The sequence below is a fragment of the Mytilus californianus genome, unplaced genomic scaffold (assembly GCF_021869535.1).
Source record: "Mytilus californianus isolate M0D057914Y unplaced genomic scaffold, xbMytCali1.0.p SCAF_5, whole genome shotgun sequence".
In the NCBI taxonomy this organism is placed as follows: Eukaryota; Metazoa; Mollusca; class Bivalvia; order Mytilida; family Mytilidae; genus Mytilus; species Mytilus californianus.
In genome coordinates, this window is record NW_026262701.1 from 77,750,481 (window position 1) to 77,774,523 (window position 24,043).

Below are 24,043 nucleotides of genomic sequence, written 5' to 3' on the forward strand. Positions count from 1 at the left end.
TTTGTTTGAGTCTACTGTGTCGCACCATAAGATTCGTCCTCTCTAGAAGAGCAAAAAAATCAAAAAAAAAAATCAAAAACAACGCAAAGTTCATTAACTTAATTATCTGTTTCAAGGACTACTAACGAACCAAATGTCAACACATAGATCATCAGAAAACGACATCAGCAGTTACACGTGAACAATTAAAAGACATACTTATATGTACAACCAGATCGATCTGGATTCCTACAGTCATGTTGCTTATATACTAAAGTGCAAGATAAATAACAGTATTCAACAAAGCAAGTATAATGCAAGGTCAGTTGCTTATACTAAACACTCATGTCTTATGCACTAAAAAGAAGTTACTGACCGTCATTTAATGTACAAGTTTTTACCATGAAATTAGGATATACACGTATGAACTTGTTAAAATTATTGTTAAGTATTTCATTTTGAAAAAGATTGTTTTCACTCCATGGCAAGCTTTTCCAAATGATCTAGATACAGAAATATATTGTTTATTATTTATGCATGTCACACGTAGTCACAAAAAAATGTTCATAAGAACTATAGAAACAATATAGTATATACACTGTTTATCAAATATGTTAAAATATTTCGGTCGACAATGAGCTTTGGAAAATGTTATTGATAAGAAATGTCTTGACAGGTTTCAAATACTGTTGACTGACAGAAATATATCTAAAGACTCATTCTCAATGCTATGTAATCTATTCTTTTTCCGCAATGGACACGCTACGAGTAGCTTTATCCTGATCATGTCGACACCTAACGGTTCGACAGTTCATTAGTTCAAAACCCGACGGTTCGACATCCCATTAATCCAACACCCAAAGGTTTGACAGCTCATTAATCAAGCACCTAATGGTTCGACAGTTCATTAGTCCAACGCCAAACGGTTTGACAGCCCATAAATCCATCACCTAACGGTTCGACAACCTAGTAGCCAAACCCTTACCAATTCGACAGCCTGTAAGTTCAACAACTACCGGTTCGACAACCCATTATTCAAACACACAACGGTTCGACGGCCTTGATTATGTTCATCTGGGGACTAGGTCTATTAATCTTTTATTTCAACATGTTTGGTATCCGTTAAACCAAAATTAGATACATCGTCCTTGAAAGAGATTTTACCAATTTCCCTTGTTTTTGTTTCACTCACATAATCAAAATCAAAACGGTGTTAGAACCTACCGGAATTCGAATATAAGTCAATGAAATATGCTGCATGAAAAAAATTTCCAACAATTCAGCATAATACCATAATATCAACCATGTGCAGCGCTATACATATCTCTTGCAGATAATATTGCAAAGAGTTTAACTTAGCTAAGGATCAATTTCCCTTGAATCAATTTCACACCAGGGCCGTTTAAAAAAAATGTTCCGTCTTCACTTAAGTTCATAATATCTTATCCCAATGAGTGAACTTTTAAATTTCTAACACTATAATGTCTTATTTCTTAACAGATTATTAACTTTTTAACGCCTTAGGTAGTCTAAAACCGCAATTTTGACAATTTTTTTTTTACAAATTTTGAGTATTTATGCCAAAAATGTAATATATATGAGAAGTTAACCAAAACCCCAAATATGGTGTCACTAAAGTATGTATCGTCTTTCGGACACAAGTTAATTCATTTGGGCCCTTCAATACAAAATTTGACAAAGACAAAGTTAAGTGAAGTGTTGTATCAATATGTCTTAAACAGCAACAGCAACATTTAGCGCTGAATATAATTTTTTTTTATTATTTCATTGAAATATTTTTTTGTCGTAAGAAAATAATTAAAGGATATGGCACGAATTCTTTCATATTCAATTTCCGATATGATTTGACTACTTTCTGATTTTGACAGTGTGAGTGAAACACATACATCGGAAATTAGCCCTCATTGAATGTTTTTGTAAAATTTTCAATCGAAGGACAACTTTAACCAAAACAAATCTATTCATTTATGAAGAACAATGCAAATTGAGTTTTTGTTTTTGTTTGAGAAAGTCCGTCTGTTGACATAAATTATCATTGATATTGTCATATTTATAAATTAACTGTTTACAAAACTTTGAAGTGTTCGAAATGCTATGGATTGTCTACCCAATATGCTGTATTTGGCAAAACCATTCGGATTTTTTTGGTCCTCAATGCTCCTCAATTTCATAATTTATTTAGCCTTTTTAATTTTTTTAATCGAAAGTCACTGACTCTGTTGAAAACGAAACGCGCGTCTGGCATACAATATTATAAGCCTGGTATCCTTGATGAGTTTTCTTAATTTTCCGGATAACTCCTCAAATTTTGCCAAATCATATTAAATTGTGTGCATTTATAATTTGGTCATTTGTTCGGAAATATGCCGAAGTGCACTTAAAACCTTTAGGTCATCATATGAATCTATGATACGGTGAGTTTTAGAAAAAATTGGAGACTTTTAGAAAACTGCCATTGTGTGAAGTAAATTCAGAAGAAATCGGTTCTTCCTAATTTAAAATTTGAAATCAACGAAAGAACCTACACAATTAATCACTTATATGTGGTTTGGTGTGACTATTCTTATGATTTTAAATTTGGTCCACAAGTTATGCCAAATTACTTCGAAATTAATGACGATATACACGGGAGTACGAATACAATGTAGCACTAATTTGTGACAAAAGTATTTAATGATAAAATATAGCATTTTGAACTTCTGTTATCAAACGTGTATCCTTTTAAATATTCGGCTTCGGGCGTTCCTGATGAAGGTAACCTTGAAAAGTGCTTCGGACGCATGCAATTTGTAAAGTGTTGATTCCAATGTTTTTAATCATTTTAATTGCAAGCGTTATGACTCTACTGACTGCTTTCTGTAAGATAGCACACGTCACCAATAGTCAGCTGGCAATAGTCCCCCTCCCAGTAAAGATATATTTAAAAAAAAAGTTTGATCAATATGATTTCAATGCGTTCAACACGTGTCTCTGAAACAGCATTCATGAGGCACGCTGAGACGAGCCCAAAACAAGATTCCTATCAAATCAGTCTGAAAAACACTCACATTGCTTTCTTAATGATATGGAGGTCAAGCATTTGGAAAACCAGACATGTTGAATTTGAAGAACACAATGTAAAACAAAGAAGGTCGACAAAAACCTTTTAAAGTCGGGTTTTCAATAGTATCTGAGCCAGAAAAAAACCTTTTAAAGTCGGGTTTTCAATAGTATCTGAGCCAGAAAAAAATAAGTCCATGTAAGAAATGGCGAATACATTTATTATCTATATATATATATAACATTTCAATCAACTTAGGAATTTAACTTTTCCGTACCTACACATCGTTGCAATGAATTGACCTTGAATGTATTTAAACTTTTACAAACCGTGGTAACTATAAGTATATATCAAAATCTGCGCATGAACGGCTTCAGTGAAGAGAAGGACCCTACTAGCTCGATCTGGATTGATGTGGTTTTTCACTATAATAGTGTATAATGAACAGCTAAGGATATACAACACACAGATATTATAAATGTGTTGTCTTTGTACTGTGCCACTATGTATGTGCTGGTTTAAATAACTAAGTATATATATTTGGTAAGTAGATCTCAGTAATATTGTTTATTATTTAATATTTTTTGTTATCTTGTGTAGCAGTTATATGCGAGTCTGGCGTACCAAATTACAAGCCTGGTATTTTTGGTGATTATTTTTTACTGTAATGATTTTAATCGTATGATTATTTCCCCCGTAAAGTAACTATACATATCCAGAGTAAAAAGGGGGTTTGGGATATAAAAAAACTCCCGTCACATATTCATCCGCCGGTTCTGTTTCGGGTACCTCGATAGTGATTGTCATGTGTTATTTCTTAATTTGTTTTTATGTTATTTGGAGAAGTTGGTGCTGATGTTAGTTTTTTTTTATTATTCCATTAAATCTATTATTTTGGGTTCTTAAGTCATTGACGTATTCCCCTCTGTATCCTATTATGCATACCCAAAACGCGTGTATGAATACTCTTGAAATTCTGCAAAATGAGGAATAGTTCCAACATTTCTTTAGTCATTTATTTGTTGTTGTGATGTAATTTATTAAAACCAAATAATATGTACTATGTTGCCAAGGTAAAATAAAATTATAGTCATATCGTCGATATTTAGATTGAAACGACATCAGTTATTATCTTTCTTGACTAGACACGAAAGATTTCGGGTGAGATTTTGAGTCTTAACTTAAAAACTGTTTAAGAACACATTAGAAAACTTGGACCATCCTAAGATAACATTCAGTGGACTTCAGGCGCTTGAATTTTATTCACTAATTTTCCAAGGTCATGTGTTTTACTGTGACTAAGATTTCATTTCTTTACACAACCTTTGGAATAAACCATACGTAATAGACACATTCCGAAAAATTGACAAAAACTATATAAAATCCCAAAGACAAGTGTGCTTGTACATAACTGAAAACAAACAAGCATTCTGAAGGTATTCCACATGCAATAAAGGAACGTCTGGATAGAGTCCTTTATTTCTGTATTCCTAAATGTTTGGGTCATTTTTCTCTATTCTTTATATTTAAGCCGTCCATTTTTATCTATTCTTTTACCCCCTTTTTCGCTAATCTTTATTTTTTGGTCCATTTTACTGTCGATTCGACCCATCATTCTGTATTATGTTAACCCCATTCATATCCTCATGAAATTGTCCCATACCCACAGGAGCATTGGATGAGTTTACAAACATTCGATGATTTGTTACTGATGACAACCAACACAAATCAATAAAATATGCATGTGGTGCGTTCCGTACGTTCATTGGTATATTCAGAAAAAAAGATATACCTTTGATATTCAAATTACTTATCAGTACGACTTATTTTCTAGTGATGTAAACAACAAGTTGGATGCGTAAAATAAATTTAATAAATGTAAGTTTTTTTTTTTAAATTTTAGTGAAGTTTTGCGCAATCTTAAATTTAGCAATAAATAGTTATTACGCATGCACTTTTTAGTACTATACTTTTTACAGTACCACAATTGTTGACCCATTATTTTCGTTCTCTATAGTTCCCTACAATTATATTGTATTTTTCTTATTTTTTTTCTTTCCCTTTATTATTCATTTCTTAGTTTTTATGGAGCGGAAGTGGAAGAAGAGATTTTATTTTAAAGTTATATAAACGAGTTTCTGTTGATCATAATGTCGAGGAAATTATTGAAGCAATACATGAATATAAAAGGTCCTATGTGTCCGTTTTCTTTCACATTTAGTTACAAATCAATAGCGTATGATCGACAAAAAATATTTCATTCTGTGATTGATGATCAAAAACTTTGGCTCCTAATTAGATTTCGGGTTTTGGTGCTGAATACTGATCTTGTCCTTGATAAACAATCAACACAGAATCATGGAATACTTGTTTAAAAAGAGAAAGTGCGAAGTTATTTGTGTTTTTTTTTAATTTTCCGTGTGTTCTGCATATCATTTTCATACTTATATAATAAAACAACAATTAATCAATTTGAATGTGAAATTTATTATTTAAACATCGACATACACATCGACATGAATTTGAAATATATTGATTTAGCCATAAGTAGGGATATAGGGTGCATCAATTTCAAGGTAAACGTTTTTTTTTCAATTAATATCTTTTCTGAATTGTTTGTTTCTTTTCTCTATTATGATATTTCAAGGAAACTGATTATACTCTTATATCAACGGGATAATGTCTTTTGATTATTCAAACAATTAAGGCTCATCGTTATGAATATTGGTGTCACAAGACTAAGTAATCATTATGTTGTATGCATATCGATTGAGTGTATACCTATTGGTGCTATGATATTATGCTTATTGTCACGTTTTTTTTCTTGTTTTTTTTCTAGGTTCATGAATAAATAGAAGTTCTAGGAAAAGAACACCATACAACTACTTTGAGGTAAGTTTGTGTACAATATTTAATTTTGCTTTTATTTGTCATGATTTTATTTTATATTATTTTCTTGTATATTATTTTAAATCTTGGGTCTTAATCCTCATCAAATTCTCAAACCAATGATTATACAAATTACATCTATAAAGGGAATTCATTAAAAGTGGTGAATGAAGTGGTAATTTTCATCAGAATTGTTTTTTACAGGTTGATATTATTGAAAATGGAATAATGACATGTATATCTAAAACAAACCTTTATAAGTAAAGATCTTAGGCACAAAAGACATTGACATTTTGTTTAAAGAGAAACAACAACTTAAAAATACCATTTTCAGTAACCGATGTTCTTAAAAGCAATTTTCTTCAATGCATTAGATTATTAAAACGTTGCCCTGTTCTACTTTCATTGTAATCGAAATACGACTAATCAATAATAAAGCATATTCCCTCCACAAGTTGTTCTCGTTGTTGAAAGCTAAATTATTTGAATATTGCCAACAACACTCAACTAGTACTCAAAAGCTGACTGAAGTATTGGATAAAATTGAGAATGGAAACGGGGAATGTGTCAAAGAGACAATAACTTAACCAAACAACAGAAAACAGCCCAAGGCCACAAATGGGTCTTCAACACAGCGAGAAAATCCGGCACCATGACGCGATCTTCAGCTGGCCCCTAAACAAAAAGGTGTACTAGTTCAGTGAAAATAGACGTCACACTGAACTCCGAAACATATAAATGAACCAAAATTAAGAAAAAAAAAACCCAAAACATACAAGACTACCAAATGCAAGAGACTCCTGACTTGGGACAGGCGCAAAAGTGCGGCGGGGTTAAACATGTTTTATGAGATCTCAACACTCCCCCTATACCTCTAGCTAATGTAGAATTAACAAACACACAGCAATGCGCACAGTAAAACTCAGTTTAAAAGAAGTCCGAGTCCGATGTCAGAAATGGTAACAGAAGAAACTAAGTAAAATGACAATGATACATAAATTAACAAAGGACTACTAGCAGTTATCGACATGCCAGCTCCAGACCTTAATTAAACTTATTGAAAGATTATGTCTTTATCATGTGAAAATCAAGCACAATCCCTCCCGTTATTGGTTTAGTATCATACCATCATAAAATATATGAGATGTTTTGATTTTGTATCAGTCTGATTGCGTAATAAAGGGTCTATAGGGACTATTTAAAGCAGTTTTGAGATAACATTCTTAATGAATACTGTGTAATACAAAGAATTAATTTATCAGATATTTTTGCTTTTTATTTCTACAATCAGTATACCTCATACAACAAGCAGACCATGATTGAAAATTATAAATTGTTTAAAACTAGAAAGATTAAAAAATATCGTAAATTGATTCACATCTATGGTTACCTGTCTGAAAAACGAAAGTGTATTGTACAAAGTATTGTACCTTCGAAGTTTCGAGTACGTTTTGTATATATATATACCGATCATGCTTCTTTCCATCTTTCTAGATGACACTTCACATCTATCACAATCTGTCAGTGACGTTTTCCAGTAGATGAAAAAATAATGCTATTAATTGAAACCACAAAGGCAAATTGTGTTTCAATAAACTGTTTTAATTATTCAAAGAACAAATCTGAAACGTGTATACAGTGTTTTCCTTTAGATTTACGTTCATTGGAAGAAACTCTGCAAGCGGCGAGAAAAAAAATTTGTCTTACCAAGTAATATCAGAATCTGGTTGCCAAGTGTGGCGAACATTTTATTTATTTATCCTTATCGACTCCGACCCATCTGATTGTATCTGTAATTCTCTTAGCACTTGTTGTTTGCATACACAGACTTGTACATACACATACATGTATATTACTACAATTATTGATAAGCGTTACTACACGGACACTTGTCTCTGAAAAAATATATATACATTAATAATATTACAAGGTATATAGGTATTTTTAGTGACAAGTGTCTGTACGTTACTGATACTTATTTCTTGTTAGCATATATCATGCTACATTTTCTGCAAAGTAAACTACGGTGACTTATAGCTGCTAACCTTTTACGTCATTTGGTTTCTGGTGGAGAGTTGTCTAGTTTGCAATCATACTACATCTTCTTATTTTCATATTACTTTAGTACATTAAAAAAAATAACAGGGAGCACCAAGCACACTAGCCTGTACAACGGATCACATCAACCAACAATATCCGACTGACAAAACATTAACCAGACGTACAAACATGGGTAACGTAGCAAAATCATTTCCTGAAATACTGCAAAAAAATGCATTTTAATTAATTCAGCTGTATTGCCATAAAATGCGTTTAAGTGAACCGCGGTATAGCACACATCGATTTCCCTCAGATATTATTATCACACACTATAAAAAGGCCAGCATATTAATTTCTATAAACATTCATCTTTTTTGGTTGCTGTCTCATTTGTGTATACCCCCACCTCCTTTTTTCAGTAATTGTTTCCTGGAATACTTTTCGGAATTTAAAAATCGAAAGTTCGCATAGTACTGTTCCATTTGGCACACTTTATTCACAACCAGATTTTACTGGGGTAATTACGTGCACGCAACTCTCTGCACATGGAAACTTTCCAGTTTTCTGATAAATATAATTCACATGAAATGTTCAAGTTCCGTGTGTTGTAACTTTCTATCAGGTCAAGGTCAATTAATTGTGCGTATTCTTATTGTACTTATGAGTAATAAATGGCGCCAACCAAAAGCATTCTGAGAGCAGAAGGCGCAGTAGACGCACATGTTTATCAAAACTGGTAAGACAAAATTACAGTTTTTTTTACAATGAATGCATCGTCCTGATCATGCATGACTTAAGTATTTGCCACTGGTCATTAAGCAAATGAGTATGAAGAAACGAAAACGTATATAACAAAAGATATTGCAAAATAAAACTTTTATACTCCACAAAAAAAACTTAAATGTATACTACCCATTAAAAACTAAACGCGGACTAGAAAGAGAGACAAAAGGAATAAGTATAAATTGATAATTTCTTATATGATAGAGGAATCGAATACTGTTAGGAATAAGCAAAAAGAACAAAAAAAGAACAAAAGAAACAAACAAATTACAAATTATTTGCAGATAAATACTCTTTTAACTCTCATTGGATTGTCCCCCTCCACCCTAAAAAAAAAAATAAAAACCGAGGAAGCCTGAGATGGGCAACCGATAACGACAAAGTAAAGACAGAAATGGTTAAACTATACTTATGCATTTAAATCAAAATAATATTTTTGAATAAGAAATCAAAATAAAAGCGACATAATTATGCTCTTTAAGCAATAACTGTCCGGGATGTTATATGATCGATATGAACGTTAAATTAATAGTTCATGAAAAGATGATTTTGAGATGCTGCCTGGCGTGAGAGACACTTTCAATTTTTCATGATATACTAGTATTAGATTGAAGATATAATGACATATTTACTTGGCCACATTTCTGTAAAATTATAGAATATTTTCTTGGAAACTCTGTTATGGAAAATTACCTAATCTAAGAATTTATTAATATGCATCATGACAAAAAGGATGTTAATTTTTTTACTGTAACCTGCCCAATCAGTTCCTTGGGAAAAGTTGATAAATAAGTTGAATTCAAAGGGAATATTAATTTTTGCACAGACACATATAAAAATTCGTTTTCTGATGTGTAGCTTTCTTTCTTCACTGCTTCCAAGCTAATTAACACTCATTTCATATTCAATTGAATTATCATGTTGATTTAAGAAATCTAGTAATGCGCTAGAGTTATCTCTCTTTGAATAATACACGATGGGAATAGTGTTTTGAGTACTGCATCTCATCTCCAGTTAGTGTGAATGTATTTATTTTCGTGTCGCTAATTAATAGAATCATGCCTCTTTATGGTCTTATATATGTCGCTGCATTTCAAAACGGATTTCATGTAGCAAAGCCACCCGCCCGGGCTTCCATTACCGTTGCAATATGAAGTTTGTTTACCCCCCCCTTTTTAATAGAACGTAAACGATTCAACACATTACGCCCGAATGACAGACTCCTTAGACGTGTAGAGGAAACACATATATCGATACTTCAAAACTTAGCAGGTGGTTTTGATTAACAGTCAGTCAAAAGAAGTTGTTTTCGTGAATACATCTTTTGTCAATATTAACCATTTAATCGTTGTCACGCACTTGCCAAACAAGATATTTGCCAAACAAGATTACTCCCAAAGACCCATCGCAACCCCCAAGATTTTTGTCGATATATTAACGGTCATTATCAGTGCGACTGAAAAAGTTCAGCCGATTTAGAGTTCATGAACCTTTCCTTATTAGACATTGTTATTCCATAAGCAAATGCTTCCAAGTCTTTTGAATGATATCAATATCGTGTGTAAAGTTTCCATGTCCTACTGGATAATTGCCTCTCATTTTTATACGCACATGTAAGAGTACATCAACCCTTTTGTTCAAACAATATAAATTTGTAATGAGATAAAACTATTTACGTGAACATTACAGGTTGATAACAAGATCACAAATCAGTTGTCAGTCACTGACCTTGGACTTTTATATATATGAAACAAGTCCGAAGTGTGTAAACTTATTTTCAGAATCGTGTTCCTGTAAAGAGGTGACAAATCGTTCGTATTATTGGTATCTTGTGAACATAAGAAGTGAATCGTATGAAAAAGGGTAAGACCTGTTCCTTTTAACAGCTCTAGTTAGCCACAGCTATTTTGAAATAAACTTTCTTTGTATCCATAACTAATTGTGAAAATATACTCATCGTAAGTGTTGTGTCGTACGAGAAGGTGTTCGTTCTTTTTAAACTCAAAATATTATAATAAATTTATTTGATTAAAGTCTTGGAGAAACCCTAAAGGTTGATCGTTTTCTTACATTCTGAAATATTTTGTTAGTTTTTTTTCCTCCAGTACCTCTCCCTGTTTCAAAGCTATAGTGAGTTAGGTCTTGGACATGTTTAACCCTGACACATTCTTCACTGATGTGTCCATTCTTCAAGTGTCCATCTCATGCCATGTACCTGTATTCCATGGATTTTGAGCATTGTTGAAGTAGTACGGTGTTAACATCCTAGTCCTTTGTCTTTTGTTGTTAGTTGTTTCCTTGGTAACCATCCCACATCTTATTGGCCTTTTTTTACTATATAAAACTAAAATTATAAACCCAAACACAGTATATATTCGATGCATTTAAACATATCTTTACGCCCGAACTATTTATTTTCAATTAAAAAAGATATATCCATGCATATTTATCATATTACTTAGATATGATACAGAATACCATTTAAATCCGTGATTTGTTTGACACATTATCTTCAGTGTCACAAATTTGAAAGTTAATATATTAACCTCCATATACGTTGAAGTATATGATAATAGCAAGTCGCAATACAGTGTACTTTAAAGGGTAGAATTTAAATAAAAATAAGTATTAATAAATATTCTTTGCTACACGATACTTTTGGTGATGTAACCTGAATAAAATTGGAATTTTGGAATTGAATCCAATTATGATAAATACATGTAGGCAGTTAAAAGAATAAAAAATGATCGTTTACTCTGAACTAAGAATCAAAGAAACATAAAAAATCTTTTAAAACAAGACTTCTATATAAAGCCATTAATCAAGATAAACCCTTATCAACAAAAGTTTATCTATGCATGTGTGTGTAATATGTTTAAACAGAAACTTGTCAGCTATAATTGACCCAGTGTCCAGTAAGCGATAATAAAGAAAACTTCCGGACTACATATGAATCCTCAAGTGTAGTTCAGATCTATTTTTAACAATATATTTGTGGAAACACTTGATATATAACCACAATTAGAACAAAATTGTTATGCAGATGAGGCTTCAAAAGTACAAAATTATATTGTAGATATTTACGATACTCAAATAAAAGGGGGTTTTCCAGGAATAAAGGGTTTTCTGTCCCCTTTTAATATAGATCGTTAAATTTGAATTAAATTAGTTTCCCCTTTTATCAACTTGTGACCTTCTAAAATAAAAGAATAACTGGTGAAATGTATTAAATTCTTTTTTTCTTGACCTGTATGTCCGTTACACTATTTTGACATGTGTTTTATTTTGTGAATAATTATTGTCTATCAGAAAATGCAATACAATTGTATAGAATTCGGAGATGATAGGCGAACTCAAAATTTTACCGGGGCACCTGATGCACTATCATATCTCTAATTTCGAAAGGGTATTGTAACCACTTTGTTAGTATTTACGTTATATCTTAAGACTAACATTTGAAGAAAATTCAGAATAATTAATTAAAAGGAAAGATTCTGCTATAAGGCATAATCATGTTGAAAAAGGAAAAGAAGACATAAAAAATGATAGTTGCAATATTAAGGATAAATAATTATAATAATTAATATAAAAATATAATGTGGATGAACCAAATACAAGTCCTGAATATGTTCCTAATTTGCCACTGGACGCCAAACATTCATCCATCATTATCATCTCATTTGTGTCCTGAAATAAGGATACCGATATGGTAAGCCGTCTATTGAATGACAGATTGTTATGTGTTACACTAGAGATTTTGATTTCAGCTGATTATATCATTACACATACATGAAAATATATATAACCATGGAATTCGGTCACCTAGCTTTCGGATATGAAAACTTCGTCAGTACTGCCAGTGCAGCCGTAGTATTCCTATCAAATACCTAGGTGACACAATACCGAATACCCCAGTGATGAATGGGAGTTGCATGTACTACATGCATTTTATCGTATACATTTTCTTGTAATGTTCAGAACTAAGAATTAAATTGGAATTGATAGTAGGATTTTTTTTTACATGAAATATCAAAAATAAGTGATATATGATGATTTGTATCATGTACATGCTCGTTAAATCGCGTCATCGTTTGTGGCACTCACCTAGAACTCGAAACACCGTATTCATTAAAAAAAGACGTGACAGCATATTTATACATATAACACATTCAAAAGAACAACGCGGCATGCGTCTTGCGAGAGAAGTCCAGGTAACCATTATCTATAACCGAGTCAACCTTCTTCGGTGGAAAATAATAGACGTTACAAGGCTTGCTTATATTTCGATTTCAAATTTAAATAATTCTTTGTTTTAGGCGCTCCATGAAAGATTGATGCGATCATTTTCTGTAAAACTGTTAAAAACATGTTTAAATCATTCAAAACACCACCAGGCATAAACGGCGTTTGCTAGATTTGACACACCTATATGACATTTTGGTTTTCAATGCTCTTTAAATCCTTAATAAACTTGGTTTGTCAATAAATCTTGCTTATTGAGCCAAACAATAACTTAAGCTATATCATTGAAGAGACATTAATTGTCGAAATCCGGATATGGTGTACTAATTTTTGCGCCTTTTGGTTGCGGTATACCATCTTTTCCGCAAGTTTATTGTTTTCTGTTTGGTATTAAATTAATAGTCAAGATCCATTTTGTTACATCTGGTGATCTGTTTATTTGGCATCGCCAATGGCAGTCAGCAGGGTATAAGAACATCCGTTGTTCGACCTGCTAGTCAAATGCGTTTTTCCAAAATATACTTTTTCACTTTTTTGGTCTTTTGGAAAATGTTGTTTGTGCTGTATTTAGACCCCTCTACCAAGAAATTTGTTTTGCTTGCACACGTATAAAAATTGCGGTTTTTTCCAACGCAATCATAGGTTTGAACGTTGTTTTCAATTTAGACTTATATATATATTACTGTTTGATAGGAACGCTCATCCGTAGGTTTGGGACAGTACCATGCTTGTTATATTCTTCTAATGTCGACAAAAATCCAAAGTTATAACAGAAAGCGCTTAACATATCATAAGTTTGACAAATGTTCATTGACAAGTTTTGTAATTTTGCAAAACCCATGCTCGTTTAAAGTCTTTGTTTTGACCCGACCGAGGATCGAACCCACGAACATACACGTGAGGCAAGCACGCTATCAAGCCACGATAACAGCGGTGGTCAACCATCAATAGATATCAACATTATTGTGTATGCTACTGTACTTTTATTATATAATCATATCATAATGTTTGTTGAATGCACTCTTTAATGACGAAATGTTATATAATAGATCGATGTAAAATTCTCTCTAATCATCAAGCTATGATAGTATTTGTATTTATAATTTTGCACTTTTCTGTTTATATGAATTTAAAAACAACTATTCTCTTTTAAAATGATCTTTACAGAAGCCCACCCCTGTTTGTATATGTATACACAAGGAGATTTAGTTTACATGCAGTATTAAACCTGATAAAACTAGAAACTACATGCAATAAGCATGCTAACTGAACTCCTAAATGCATGCATTAAAATAAGCAAAAACTCTCTCCCACAATTCAATAATATGCACTTTTAATTCTATTTTGAATTAAAAAAAAATCCGTTAGTTAACGGATGCGTTGTGAATAAGCTTCCTGGTCTACAAGGCTAAAAGATGGTTTTAAAGTCTCCTAGACATGTGACATATACTTTGATATATAAATAAGGAGTTAAGACCTGCTTGAGAATCATATACCAAAACAGTCGGTGGGTTATCTTTGTAAGTATTAACCTTTAATTAATATATTAACATGTAGAGTCTTGGAAAGAGACATGATGCTTTAATATAGGAGTTTATTTGCACTATTTTGTTTTCATTATAAAAAGGAATCATATATATTACATGTTAACGTTTATAATATATGATAAATTCTTACACTTCATAGAATAAATAAATAAATGAATTATTAATAATAAAATTAGAAGTAAAATAATGAAAATTGATCATAAAGTACTAATATTTCTTACTGGTTTGTTTTAGCTATTGGTTGGTTCTTGTGATAAACATTGTCCCACACCTTAGTTATGGTTATTTAATTTTTGATTTGTCTTTTGATATATATATATATTGGTTTATTTTAATGACAATTTTTGTATAGACACTTGTCTGCAGGTAAAGACTATCATTTGTGACCCTGTAGATATCCTTTGTTGTTTTATAATAGAAAAACAAAGGATATAAGGTTTCCATCCATGACACAAAATCAGTACACGCACAGCATCTCCATTTATTTATAAACAAAAACATTACTTTATGATATCGAAGAATGCTCACAAAGACCAAATTACCTTATCTGATGATAATAAAATAATGCCTTCTTATATTCTGTAATATCGGCCACTGTACTTGGAAATAGTTTTCATATCGTATAAGAAAAAAAACCCTTGTATTACAATGCTGACCTGAAGAAGAAGAAAAAAACCAGATAGAAATGTAAAAATAAAAGATTAAGATACAATTTAATAAGACTTTTACGTGTTATAAAGTTGCAAATTAATAGTCATTCCAAAAGACATGATATCTAATTCAAACGCAATAGTATAACTTTTTTGAAATAGCAAATCAATATTTATTATATATATATGTGCCTGTAACTAATGATCAGTGGTTGTCTTAAAGACTTTTGTTGCTACCATATTTTTTCTTCGTTTACTGTATTTAGCAAAGTCAGGTAGTAGATTTTCTCATGAATTTTCACACATTTTTCATGTCAGGCCTTCTAATAGCTAACATGATATACGGTAAGTGTTTGCTCGTTATTGGTAGACCGTGCGGTGACCTAAGAGTTATTTTTCAATCTTCGTCCTTTGGTCTCTTTTTGATAGATTTCTCAATGGCAATCATACCACATCTCTTTATTTCTATATTGCTTATAACGATGCTTCATATACCAAAGAAACTGGGTGTTACATAACGTTTGGATGAAGTAATAATTCCACAATAAGCTCCTATAATTTTTGTGTAATAAGCGTAAAAAAAAAGTAAATCCGAGACAAAAAAAAATGAGATAGAAGAAAATGGCAAATCTGGAAAGAGAATATTATCTTATTTAAAAAATAACACCCGAAAGGAAAATCATAGCAAGGAAAGTGTTCTTAGAAATCATTCCCGTATTCTGGGGAGAGACAGGCTTATACAAATACCAGTGTTTTTTGGCATCCCAGAAACTCGCGCGTTTTCTATTTTTTGATGTTGTCAGAATTGTCACCAATAAATAATACTGAATCCTTTAAAAATACATATGCATGTAAATGGATTCTGATTTGGGTGCAAATATAAAAATAAGAAGATGTGGTTTAATTGCCAATGAGACAACTCTCCACCAGAGACCAAATGACATAGAAGTTAACAGCTTAAAGTCACCGTATGGTCTTCAACAATGAGCAAAACCCATAGATCATAGTCAGCTATAAAAGGCCCCGACAATGACAAATGTAACACAATTCAAATGAGAAACATTTGTTTACATTTTATACCATATTATTTGATTAATTCAAATTTATTATTTTGGGATATAAAGAAATTTTGAATCAACTATCTATGAATTGTTAATGTAATTTTTTGGATTTCGTTTGTAGATATTAGAACAAAATGATTTAATATCAAAAGCTAAGTAAGCGCATCGTCAATATATAAAATCATAATTCATTTCAGAATATCTATTATCATCGAGGTCAGATTGGGGTCATAAAAACTGTGATCGCATACCGACAAATTAACATTTTTTTTCCTCATTTTAGGTTTCCACTATCTTTCAGCTATATTCTCATCCAACTGTGTTAGTCAACAAATGTAATCCGACTTAACACGAATACAGTACATGATAGAGTATAAACGTTTTAATAAATTTACAGTAAGTACAATCTTCATAACTGTTGCCGGCAAATGGTGTCGAAGATTTATCATTTATTGTTCTTTCATCTCATCACTTTGACCAGGTAAGAAAACGCTTAATTCTACTGCGCAATTTCCAACAAATTATAAATGATCTGAACAGGTTAAGTTATAACGTTCGACCTTCCACAATACTTAGCTTAACTGCCAGTGGCATATTTAACATGCTATTTGAAACTACAAGAATTTAGACAAGATAGTCTATTGTCCCGAGTTACAAAGTTGAAACTTCAGAGTGTGTAGCTGGTTTTGACATATACATGATTTCACTAATTTTTAACTATCTTTATCTTATATTATCTCCATTTTCTATTTTTTTTTTGTTCATTTATGACCGATACTTTTTAACTGTTTTTTTTCATGCATTTTTGCTTTTTTTATTTCATTCCCTTCAATTTTTTATTCTATATATTGTCAAATTTTTATAATTTTTAGTTATGTTCATGACTTAATAGTTGTAGTATGAAATACTATTGAATTAAAGTAGCCACAAATAAGCTCAAGGACAAACAGTAAAGTTGCAGAAAAGATAAAGCCGTCCATTATATTTTAAACTGTATACACTCACAGAACTTGTGTACGTAACCTGGATGAAATGTTATTTGACTTTTCAAAAGTTTCTGGTGGTAAATCGTGTGTTTATCATTCAAAGAGAAACATATATTTGCAGGTCATCTTTATTTCATTTTGTTTATTTCATGCCTCTATTTATCTGTATATTCCTTCATTTATTGGTGCACATTTTATCATAAATATATAATTTAAACTGAATTAAACTACATTTTAATGTCCTCATTTGCAATTTTTGCAAATCATAAATAACTGACCTTTTGTACAAAAGTTCATCTACCTCAACAGTTTATGAATATACGGAACTTCTTACTACTACTGAATTCTTAAATAACAATACTTATACATTAGGTGACGTATACAGTCATTTTTTGTGTTAAAGGAAGACCATTTGAATGGTTTAAGAGTTGATTCTGCCATTAAAAATGCATTTTAAATATCACATACGTATGACATACCTATATAAAGTAATGTTGCGTTCTGTCCTACAGACTTACAGAGGAGAATGGACATAACTCATATATGTAAGTATTGGACGTATAATGCATTTTTAACGGACAATGGAACATTATAGTTAAAACTGGATTAATTCCAATTTACAAGAAAACCATATCAAAATAAACAGCTGTAACCCATGCAAATGTAAGATATGTTTCCTCGCATTTTACGAATGCATTATGTGTATATCTGATAGGTCCGACACTTCAGTAAAGTATAAGCTATATCAATTTTCAGAACGTTTGCAATATAACTTATATTTTACTTTCGTACCTATCCTACCTCATATTCATATAATGAACCGTATCATGGTAGCATGCTCGCTTCGAGTGCGTGAGGTCATGGGTTCGATCTACGGTCGGGTAATTCAAAAGATTTGAAATTTGATATGTCCTCTTCTCCGCTAAGCCCGCTGTATTTAAGAGTAAGAGCAAAGACTAGTTTCGGTCGGTTCGGAGTCGAAATATGATGTCATGAAATGATGAATGTCCTCCTGTTGACTTTTATTTGGTACCAGTACGTTAAAGTCGGTTCAGCGAGTCTATCTAGTACAACGCAGGAGTCCCATTCATATCGCATTAACATATTCTCGTACTAATCTACATGTAATATTTGCCACTAGCCATTAAACACAAATCCACCATATAATGCATTTACTATAATTTTTTTCTGATAAACGAAGGATAATCCAATTTGAACCATATTCATTGTGTATCATACGCTCGATACATCCGTTAAGTAGAAAGTATGTATTAGTTATGTCTCAAGTCCGGAGTCTATAATATATAAGTATGTATCGCGTACAAAGTACAATAAGGTCGCTGATATACTTCTATTTTTCATTTAGTTTGGACATAATATGGATTTAACAAAGTAATACGAATGGCAAAAATTGGCACTAGAAATAAAAAAGACAATACAGATTTAGCCCCTGATGGAGGATGGGGATGGATTGTTTGTATTGGAACATTTTTTGCCAATTTTATTGCCGATGGAACTATGTTTTCATCGGGAGTGCAGATGATGGCATTTTTAAAATATTTTGGTGAAACAAAAGCAGCTACAGCATGGGTGAGCTCATCTCAACTTGGACTAAGCATGATGATGGGTGAGTATAAGTCTAATCAGATAGCACATTAACAAGTTTAACCTTCTAAAAAGGTACGGAGTGCTTCACATTGTCATAAATAACGTCAACATGAAGCAATAATCGTTGATCGGATCTCGAATACCCATACTGTAATTTTATATCGTGTTCCAAACTTCCATGTATATCTAATTCTAGCCAATCGAACTGTAGGCACATTAACGGCAACCAATCAAAACCAAGAAGAAATTTCAAGATGGCGTGAATATCAAATGAAATTCAATAACAAAAATTCCGAGCCGTCTCAAAGAAGACATATACAAATATCATCTCTTATAAAAAGCATACATTAAACATGTGATAGAAAACTAATATTTGAACAGACTGAATTACACTTCAAGCCGGAGTTGAAAGTGTTCTCTAGAAGGGTAACCGACATTAATTTCGAAGAGAAAACAAAAAGAGAATTAAAAGTACTTCTAAGATAAATTGGGAAATTCAGTCGTACGTTTTCGGAAAAATATATTCCTTAATTCAAATACTTCATGAAGAAAGATTAAAACATCAATGATGAATTTTGTAAATCATTTTTGCCCTTTTTGAAATCTTCTAAAATTTAGAATTTCAATTTTGCAATTTTACATAGAATGGCTTATTAATCTTACAGAAACTTACCATTGGTTTTTCTACCCCAGGAATAGATTGCCATAGTTGTACTTGGCACAACTTTCTGGAATTTTCGTGTTCAAATTGTCCTGAAATTCGTATTTGATTTCCACTTTTTTGATTCGCGCGCTACTGATGTTTTATGTAGACGAAACGCGCATCTAGCGTACCAAATTATAACCTTTAGTGTAAATAATTTTAAAAAGACTCCATGTTATGGAACGCCACAGCTATCTTATGTGGAACTCTGATATTACTTTATGTTGTTTTATTATTACTTGATGATATTTTGTCTTTACTCAATATGGTTTTGACATTACGTTATGATGTTTTGATATAACTTAATATGGAATAGTCATTACTTAATGATATTTCGATATTACACGATATGGTTTCGTATTGATTTGATATAGTTTTGTAATTACTCAATATGGTTTTGTCATTACTCGATCTGGTTTCACCATTATTTAATGTGGTTGTGTCATTAGTCAATGTGGTTTTAACATTACTTGATGTGAATGTGACTTAACGTTATGTAGTTGTTTCATTGCATGATGTGGTTTTGTTATTTTGTAATGATGATCTGCCTATTATTTATATGGTTTTAACATTACGTAATGATGTTTCAAAATTTGACGATTTTACACTACATGATGTGTTTGTTTCATTATTTAATGTGGTCCTGTCATTCTTTGATGTGGTTATCCCATTACTTAATGAGGTAAAATCATGTGACCAATTCGGAAAAACCTGTTCTCTTTTTAGATAGATTTCCTTGTTGTATGTGCCTTGGATGAGTGTGGCCATCCATCGAATTAGAGTTCAAATTAAAGTTCGGGTTACTGTTTGAGTTATACTTTGAGTTAGTCTTCGATTTCGAATTCAAGTCATTATTAGAATTAAAGTTTTAGTAAGCATTGAGTTTCGAGTTGGACTTCGAGTTTGAGTCACATTTAAAGGTCGAGTTCTAGTTACAACATTAGATTTGAGTCACTTTTTGAGTTTGAGTTAGATTCGAATTTAAGTCTCATTCAGATTGATTAAGATTTTGAGTTGAAATTCGAGCTATCTTATATGAGTTCGTAATTAAATTTATTATCGCGGAACAAGGACTTTTGCTCGGGCTTCCGAAAAGAGGGCTCCGGGGTATGCGTACAAAAGATAAACTATGTTACCGTATAAAAAACGCAACATAGAAGTTGAAATAAAGTTAGATGTGGTGTGATTGACAATGAGACAACTATCCACCAGAGTTTAAATGCAGTGGGTGTAAGAAATCATATATAGACAACCGTACAGCCTTCAACACACCGTATAGTCAGCTACAAAAGGCCACCATGCACCATGTGAAAAAATTCAAACGACAAAACAAACGGTCTTATTTATATTTAAACAATCTACAAAAAAAATGACACACATTTATACAACGACAACAATTGAACTTCATGCTCCTGACTTGGGGCAGGTACATAAAGACCTGTGGCGGAGTTTACCATGTATGTGAGCGCTAAATCCTAACATTACATCGGACTGTTACAGTTGTGTAACAGCACAAAACGAGAAAAAAATGTAAACTAGACAAAGTGATGCCCCCGCACTCAACTCATTTAAATTAACCGCTTATACCCCAAAAATTACAAAAAAAAAAAAAATCAATTATCTCCCAAAAGAACAAAAGATAATAAAAATAAAAACTTAGACCACATGCACACCTTTAACAATTGTACAAACAGCCAGCAGAGTGAAAGCTTCCTAGCATTCAAACTGTAGGAGGAATTATCTGGAAACGCTCTTCTTATGCAAGTAAATTTCCCAAAAAATTACAAAAAAAAGTTCAACTATCTCCCAAAAGAGCAAATATTAATGAACATTAAACCATGACCACATGCACACCTTCAATATATGTACAAACAGACAGTAAAGAGAAAACTTCCTAGGATTCAAACTGTATGCGGAATAACTATATATCTGTAATGGGACGGACAGACGGACGGACGGACGGGCAGGGGTAAAATAATATGCCCCCAACTTTCAGTTGCGGTGGCATACAAAACAGTTTCATTTGGCTGACTCAATAGATCGGTATGACTGGGTAATATAAATCCATCGAGGTGATCTCGGATGCTCCAGAAAGGCACCCGTCGTGTTATTCGAGAAAGTACAAACCCAGTGATTTGGTTTTATTTGGTAGTTCACATTCAAGGAAAAGATGACAGTATTATGGTTACGACCACTGGAACATGTCCGTCGTCACATGTGAAACAGATATTCCAAAAAGTTTATTTTTCAATTAGTGCGAGGTAGATCAGGGAATTCAATTGATTACAAATATAAGATTGATATTCATATAATTCAAATGATCATTGGAGAATTCTTATTTTATAGTATTTATGCTTTGTCGCTAAGTCAGAGCCCCCTCCCCCCGTTTCCCTGTAACTTTAGTGTGAGTTGATTTGAAGTGTTTCATTTGTTAACAATAAAGTTCAAGTCTTTTGATTTGTGTCGAGCCTGCGACATCAATGTAGCGGCAGTGAGACACAACAAACCTATATTTCGTCGTCTATAGTGGCGTCAGCGTCTCCATCTCCATTTTTTTTTATTTCTATTGAGTTTAACCTTTCATTATACATGTTACTAAACATGTATGCCATCATAATTTTATACTTTTAGAATATCATACTGTATTTGTTTACCTCAACTATTGTATCTGTATTTATATTGTATGTTTCTCTGTAAAATTGTAATTAGTTTTTAGAGAATAGAGTATCTATCTATCTATAGATCGTTAGGTTTCTAGTTTTTTACATTTTCCATTTCGGGACCTTTTATAGCTTACTATAGGGTATAGGTTTTGCTTACTGTTGAAAACCATACAGTTTTGTTTTAGTTAAATAAAACCGAATTAACCTGTTTTGACATGATAAATTTGTAAACCTCAATGAAGTGTTTTGAAACTTGTATAGGAGTTATTCCTCAATTTCAAGAAAAAACATCTACAGAAAAACATTTCTTTTTTAATTTTGTTTTTAACGATAAATGTATAGATAAATGTACAGCCGATCGACATGACGCTTTTACACTTACAGCAGCAATATCAGGCGAGACACAGGGTTCCGTGGAATATTTTACAAATTTATTACAAAAATACTGCTTCCGTTTGAGAACTTAAGATAATAAAATGCTCCGCTGGGCGCAGCTTGATACGACCGCAGAGATCGAACCCTGAACAGTTTGGGCAAGTATGGACACAACATTCAAGCTCGATACAGCACTGAATTTGGATTGTGATTAAATATTTGACACAGCATAGGTTTCTGACACAGAATGAATGTGGTCTAAGAACTTAAAAAAATTTAATTTACCTATTCAAACTATATCATTATTATTTGCTTTTATATATAGATCAGAAATAACCAATTTAAAATGGCTAATTTTAAAGAAAAAAAAAGGAAAAATAATCCCCCTCAAATATTTTGAACCCCCTTATGATTCATCACCCCCAAACTCAATCCCAGTCTTCCCTTTGTGGTATGGTAACTTGCAGTACAATTTCAGAGAGATCCATACACTTGAACACAAGTTATTGTCTGGAAACTAGAAAAATGCTTGTTTTTTGGCCCCTTTTTGGTCCCAAATTCCTAAACGTTTAGGGCAATTACCCCCAAACTCAAACCCAGCTTTCCCTTTGTGATATGGAACCTTGTAGTACAATTTCATAAAGATCAATACACTTACACACAAGTTATTGTCCTGAAACTAGAAAATTGCTTGTTTTTCCCCTTTTTGGCCCCTAATTCCTACATTTTGAGGCAATTACCCCCAAAATCAATCCCAGCCTTCCCTTTGTGGTATGGTACCTTGCACTACAATTTCAGAGAGATCCATACACTTGAACACAATTTATTGTCTGGAAACTAGAAAAATGCTTGTTTTTTTCCCCTTTTTGGCCCCAAATTCCTAAACGTTTAGAGCAATTACCCCCAAACTCAAACCCAGCTTTTCTTTTGTGATATGGAACCTTGTAGTACAATTTCAGAAAGATCCATACACTTACACAGAAGTTATTGTCATGAAACTAGAAAAATGCTTGTTTTTTGTCCCTTTTTGATCCCTAATTCCTAAAATTTGGAGGCAATTACCCCCAAAATCAATCCCAGCTTTCCCTTTGTGATATGGAACCTTGTGGTACAATGCCAGAGAGATCCATACACTAACACACAAGTTATGTCTGGAAGTTACAAAAATGCTTAGTTTTGGCCCCTAATTCCTTAACTGTTGGTACCATAACCCCCAAAATCAATCCCAACCTTCCTTGTGTGGTATTGCACCTTATGGTAAAATTTCATGGAGATCCATTCACTTAAACTAAAGTTAGAGTGCGAAAACCAATGTGTCTTCGGACAACGACGACGACGACGACGCCGGACGACGACGCCAACGTCATACCAATATACGACCGCAAAATTTTTTTGCGGTCGTATAAAAACAACAAGACCAAGTGGTTTGGGGATATCCCAACTATGTCCGAAATAC

At 32.4% G+C, this 24,043-nt stretch overlaps 1 protein-coding gene across 9 annotated transcripts in view; it reads left to right on the forward strand.

The window, feature by feature from the left end:
* Positions 1 to 24,043, forward strand: part of LOC127701497 (monocarboxylate transporter 12-like) — a 45,665-nt gene that overhangs the window by 9,522 nt on the left and 12,100 nt on the right. For 3 of the 9 annotated variants that reach the window (XR_007982065.1, XR_007982066.1, XM_052205384.1), the window contains exons 1-4: positions 4,856 to 4,918; positions 5,880 to 5,932; positions 16,536 to 16,648; positions 18,605 to 18,865. Coding sequence is in view for 7 of the 9 variants with exons in the window: in XM_052205384.1 (XP_052061344.1) it covers positions 18,640 to 18,865 (226 nt within the window). In the remaining 2 variants the exon portion in view is untranslated. Of the gene's footprint in view, positions 1 to 3,428; positions 3,584 to 4,840; positions 4,919 to 5,879; positions 5,933 to 8,545; positions 8,706 to 10,538; positions 10,616 to 16,535; positions 16,649 to 17,750; positions 17,784 to 18,604; positions 18,866 to 24,043 lie in introns of those variants that run through there. The other 6 variants (XM_052205379.1, XM_052205381.1, XM_052205378.1 and 3 more) reach the window with 6 other exon arrangements.